This window comes from Sphaeramia orbicularis, chromosome 12 (genome assembly GCF_902148855.1).
Source record: "Sphaeramia orbicularis chromosome 12, fSphaOr1.1, whole genome shotgun sequence".
NCBI lineage: Eukaryota > Metazoa > Chordata > Actinopteri > Kurtiformes > Apogonidae > Sphaeramia > Sphaeramia orbicularis.
The window spans coordinates 64,840,328-64,846,619 of NC_043968.1; the positions used below are offsets into that span (position 1 = coordinate 64,840,328).

The window sequence follows — 6,292 nt, forward strand, 5'->3', positions numbered from 1 at the left end:
ATTTCCTCTCAGCTCAGGATAAAGTGTGCAGAGCAAATGCTGTTTTTGCAGAGCTTTCAGTGTTTTTCTTTGTTATAATATTGATCCAAATGTTAAAGACAAACTACAACTATAAATTTGGCTACAAAACTAATTCAGCAATACTTGGGCAATGTTAGACAAAAAAAACATTTTCATTGTAAAAGGGAGAGCACTATTGGTGTTTATGGTTCAAGTTTAATAAAGCAGTTAAACCTTGCAGAAGTGATTTATACTTCTATAAAAGCAGTAACTGTACACCCAGGCAGCAATAACCAGCCTAAAATAAAGCTGCTCCTTAACATGCCAACTGTTCTTTAAGATATCTATCTATCTATCTATCTATCTATCTATCTATCTATCTATCTATCTATCTATCTATCTATCTATCTATCTATCTATCTATCTATCTATCTATCTATCTATCTATCTATTCTTCCAAGTGTATTTACTCATGCAGTTGCGTTTATCCAATTTATTGTTTTACTACCCCCCACCCACCCACCCACTCTTGGAGGCGGGTGGGGTGGGGGTAATAAGGACGGGGTTAAATCACTAGTGGAACGTGCGGACAAGTCCACGCTCTGGTGCCGGAGGTGTTGCCGGTACATGTGTCAGTACAGAGGTTGACTCCAGCCAAGCATCACGCACGCTCCGGAAAGCTTTTACAAGGTGTTTAACAAGGTGTTTTCTCCCCCTACTTTCGACTACCGGGACGAAGTGATTTTGTCTTGACTGCTGTGCTCTGGATGATAATGGGATAATTTTCCTTCGAAGCCATCAGATGTTTCCAGTGGCGGATTTCACTGTTTTGGAATGTGCTTGATGCGCATTACCCCTTTTTTCGACGCGTCCTCTTTCGGGTTTGCCTACACACTAAACACGCGTCATATATATATATATATATATATATATATATATATATATATATATACATGTTGTTTGTTTGTTTGTTTTTTTTGTTTGTTTGTTTGTTTTTTTTTTTTCCTGCCACGGGGATGTGTGAATTGTTTACCCTTTGCTTCTACGACCTGTTTACTAATGAAAAGCTCTGAATGATGAAAATCTTTTGAGATGAAAAACGGCACTTTTGGAGATCATTTTTTGCTTGTGCGCGGTTGGTGCCTAATCTCGCGCTTAAGCAGCCTGTTGTTTGTGTCCGTGGAGAAACGCACAACTTTGCCCAGATCTGGAGCCGGAGCTGGAGTGGGGGTTGCAGCTGGTCTGAACGGCGCACCAGGGCCACACACAGGGTGCCAGGAGGGGGACCAACGGAGCGGCCCCGGTGTTCACCCGTTCTGTGGTTTGGGGCATCCGGTGCAGCTGTGGAGCGGCGATGAGGATAATGGTGGTGGTGATGATGATGATGAATGGCCCCGGAGCCCGAGCAGGCACCGGGGTTTCACCACCGCTGTGGTTACTATTGTGCGTCCTGGTCTTTGTCACACCGTGCGCTCAGTTGCACCCGCAGCCGTGCCAGGTGCTCAAAAAAATCGGCCACACGGTACGAGTCGGGGCGTTGCACGTTCAGCCCCGGTTGTTCTCTGCCAACGCCGGTTCTGAAGCCTGGGACACCGAGGGGGGTTCAACTGGGAGCGGAGAGCGGCGGCTGGAGTTGGAAAAACAGGTCAGAACAAGTGCCAGTGTTCCTGGGCTTGGAAGCCTAAGGACTAGAGGCACCGTGAGCCAACGGGGCACGAACAGGAGCAAGAGCCAAGCGCGGCAACGGGAGGAGAACACCTCAAGGGAGAACCGGGTTTTCGCGCCCAGAGATTCGGTTTTGGTCGCTGTCGAAGCAATGAACCGAGCCGGATTGCTTCCCTATAATTTATCGTTGGAGCTGGTCATGGCTGTTGGGTCCGGACTCGGAGAACTGCCCTCATTCTCCTTCTCTTCCTCGGGCAGCCCCGAGAACGAGGATCCACTGTCTTTCGTGGAGAGCGTCTGTCATACCGTGGTTGTGCAGGGGGTTTCCGCCATGATCGCCTTTCCCCGCAACCGGGACGAGTTTGTTAAGTTGGAGTTCATCTCGCTTGCGCTTCAGGTGCCAGTCGTCAGCGTTGTTCAAAGGGAGTTCACGCGTCACAGCGAGGTAAAAGTTAATTCTGAGTTACATCTGAACTGTTGTTAACTGTTGATTGTACCACGCACACACACACACACACACACACACACACACACACACACACACAGCCGCAGTGATCTGAATGTGACTACAGGTGACAGTCGTTTAATGTACTGTCAAGCGTCAAGCAAAACACCCCTGAGGCCAGTAACCGACATGGGCACAAACAGGCTCGCTGTGCGAAAAAAATGTTTAGTGTAAAGTTTTCTCATGAATTCATTTTAATTTAATACACACCAACTGGCATCAGTGGGCCACATGTTAAACAGAGACTGCAGAGAGAACATCTTAATGGTGTTTTTTTTTTTCCCCTTCTCCTTTGTGCCTCAGTACTTTAGTATCTCTAACATCAGTAGTATAAAAAACAGAGTAGAAAAGTTTATTGCGTTTTATTTCCTTTTTCCCCTGTTCTCTTTTATTCCCCATTCCAGTATTATTTCTTCCCTTCGTTATGTAGCCCCAGTTGAGGTAAAGTGGTGACACGGTTAGTCTAAATAGCAAGTGTACTTAATTTTGGCTTTAGACATAAAATTAAAGTCTGACAAAAACAACATTTGCCACAAAATGAGCTAAAGTGAAGATCAATCAGCAGAGCACCTATAGGAGAGTGGAGTTTCTTCTCTAGTAAAATGCTGACTGAAGGTTAGTCCCACATGTCGCACAACCAATGTGCTGGTTTGCAGTCTCCAGCTTGATGTTCTACATAGTTGAGATTTCAGCACCATGGACAGAGCACATTAGTGCAGGACAGCCAGATCCTGTTGAACTATGACATATTACACCTTTATATGATAATTCAATACCTCATTCACAGTAAATTGTGCTACTAATACAACAGGGGGTCTTAAGGGAAGTGCAGAAAATGTCCTTCCTTTCCAGCCACCGGAGGTTATTTGACATCTTAAACTGATGTCACTTGCATGGCACTTATTGAAATGTCCAACACTTGCAGGGTTTCACTAAAAAAGGCTGCAAATCTTTTCTGCAAATGAATCAAATGTATTGGGCTGAATTTGTTAGAACTCTGAAATGTCTGGCTTGATTCTGGCCTATTATAATGCTTGTAAAACAAAAGGGTATTTACACTTCTGGCAATTGGCCTGTTCAATAGGTAAATTAACACTGAGAAAAGCCTCTGGATTTATTATAAGGTCAATTATAAGGTCATGTGGCACCTGCCCACACTGCCAAAGGTACCAAAAGCTGGCTCAATGACCATGGTGTTGCTGTGCTTGATTGGCCAGAAAACTCACTTGACTTGAACCCCATAGAGAAACTAAGGAGTATTGTCAATAGGAAGATGAGAGACACTAGATCCAAAAATGCAGATGACCTGAAGGCCGCTATCAAAGCGACCTGGGCTTCTATTCCACCTGAGCAGTGCCACAGGCTGATCGCCTCCATGCCATGCCACACTGATGCAGTAATACATGTAAAAGGAGGCCCAACCAAGTATTGAGTACATAGAAATGAACATACTTTTCAAAAGCCTGACATTTCTGTTTAAAATATCAGTTTTTTTTATTGATTTTATGCAATATTCTAATTTTCTGAGACACTGAATTTTGGGTTTTCATCATCTGTAAGCCATAAACATAAAAATTTCAAGAAATAAGGCTTGAAATATTTCACTCTATGTCTAATGAGTCTGTATAATATATGGATTTCACTTTCTGAAATGAGTGACAAAAAATATTGAACTTCTTCATGATATTCTAATTTTTTGAGATGTACCTGTATGTATATTTGAAGTGTCATCAGATGTATTGAAAAGAAATAGAAAATATGTTGCAAGGCTTCAGAAACTAGAATGACTGGTTAAAAAGTTAGGCATGATTCTTTTATTTTTGGATGTGTTCACGGTACATCTTGGCAAAAACGTATATCAGTAGTCTCGCATTAACATATCTCAGGAACAATTTTTATTTTATTTTATTTGTTTAACGTTTATTTACCCAGGCAAGCAGTTGAGAACAGATTCTTATTTACAAATGCAGACTGATCAAAGTGCAATGGCTCCTTGAATGGGTAGGGTGGGGGGGCTAAAAGTAAAAACAAGGTTATACAAAATACAGAAACAAAGTTAATAAATAACTACATTACAAAAGTAATTTGATGGTGTTAGGGATGTTCCAATACGGATATTGATACTGATGTTTCAGTTGACATGTTGGCAGAATACCAATGCTATTTTCTGTTTGTGTAGATCATTTTTCTTTTTATTTATCCCCCCTTAACAAGTAAATCTTCATTATGTAAATATAAATATATGTATTCCTAAGTATTTCAGCTCTTCATCACATTATCATTGACTGAACATAGATATGAGCATACACATTTATGAAAATTTAACACTACAGATAAATATCTGCCACTGCCATTGGTTTTCGGTGCTTTGATAGACAGTATTTCACAAATCTGGCATGTTCAGTTGGACACAGAGCTGAACTGAAAAGATTTTTGTAGCCAAAGGTGAAAAGGCCAAGATCACTGTCACCTCATGTCTGGCAACTGTAATGAATGCAATATTTCAGGGAAGCCTTGAAGGAATTTGTCCAAGAATGAACTGAACAGACAAGATTAGAGGTAAATGTCAAAGATCAAGGTTGCAGATTAAATAAAGATAGTAGTTTATGATGCATGAGTTGTGGTTACTACTGACTGAACTTGGAGTTTTAGTTTTTTTGTTTTGCCTTGCTGTTGCTAAATCACCTGGAAGCTGTGTATTGAAACCTCCCCAAATGCCAAGTCTGCACAGTTGGATAACTTTCTTAATGTTACTTTCTAAAGGGTTTCAGCATTTACTAAAACCCACGTACATCTCAAGTGTAACATCAAAGCAAAATATGTGTGTGAGGGGCTTCTTCCAAAACTATTTTCTGTCCATCTAAAATTATATTCATGCAACTTTTCTGTTCAGTCTCCCCTGTGGATAAAACATGTCAAAGGTTTGGCAATTACAGTATGGATGACAGTATTGACACTCCATTTAAAGAAATCAATCAGGACTGTCTGAGTGGAGCAGAACATGAGCCTGGTAAATTTTTTGAGGAGAAAATCTACACTAATACAAAATACACCAACTTAGAATCATAATCAGAGTATGGAGCTGAAGAAAATTAATCGTTATGTACAAACTCTGAATGCATCATAGCAGTGATTCATTAATAGTCCTTCCTTGGATATTGGAATCTTGCTGTTAGGTAATGTGTATGTATAGTTTTAAAAATGCACTAGAACAGTCACACAGCAGCCACACAGAAAGGCTCAGAAAAGTATTTAGTGCTGGGAAGGTCTCTGAATAGGCGGCACTAACAAGGCAGTTATCGCATATCGATGAGCCCTAACTGTTGTGAGTGTGATTTTTGTGCAAGAATCTCCACATACGCGATGTTAGGGAGGGGCAAAAACCGTCATTGTTTTCCCCAGCACACACTTATTCAACACACAGACACACACACTCCTCAGTTCCAACCATTAGTTAGGATGAAGGCTTCTGGGACACTTGCCACCTTCTGAGCTAAAGTAGCGTGTATATGTGAGTACATGTGTATGTGTGTCTGTGTTTGCAGGGTAATATCTAATTTGCTGCTCTGTGCACAAGGAAATATTTCTCTGTAAGACTGTAACGAGCCAGCAGGTGTTTAAAGTCCAAACTTGTTTTAAAAGTGAAATCACAGGTATCGATATGAAGTGACAAACCAACAGGGAAAGATGGATTGACAGATTAATGGAAAGATGGATGGATGGTTGGGCATTAAAGGCAAAAAAAAAAAATGATGAGCAAATAAACAGATTGCTCATGTGTGACTTTTAGAGAAATGCCCACAACTCCCCTCAGATTCAGTCTGGTTTCACTAGCAAATCCCAACTGAAGGCTGACAGCGATTTCTCCAAAACAGATTTTGAAATGTGAAAACTTTTCAAACATCTCAAGAGAGGACATTTATTTATTCACTTAGGTTCCTAAGACTTATATAATATTATGAATCAGCATGCAATCTTTAATATTATAGACTGCCTACATTGCGTTATGCAAGTGTCCAAATGGAAAGTTGGCACTGGAATGTGAAGCTCACTATTGAACAAATGATAAACTAACCTTTGAGTAAACGGACTCTGTGGAGTGGGGTGGCAGGAGATGTTGGA

At 41.1% G+C, this 6,292-nt stretch overlaps 1 protein-coding gene across 1 annotated transcript in view; it reads left to right on the forward strand.

Moving 5' to 3' along the window:
* Positions 1 to 1,005: 1,005 nt before the first annotated feature.
* grin3a (glutamate receptor, ionotropic, N-methyl-D-aspartate 3A) overlaps positions 1,006 to 6,292 on the forward strand; it is a 150,620-nt gene continuing 145,333 nt past the window's right edge. The window contains exon 1 of the mRNA XM_030148898.1: positions 1,006 to 2,110. Within this exon, the coding sequence (XP_030004758.1) occupies positions 1,355 to 2,110 (756 nt within the window). The 5' untranslated portion in view covers positions 1,006 to 1,354. The remainder of the gene's footprint in view (positions 2,111 to 6,292) is intronic.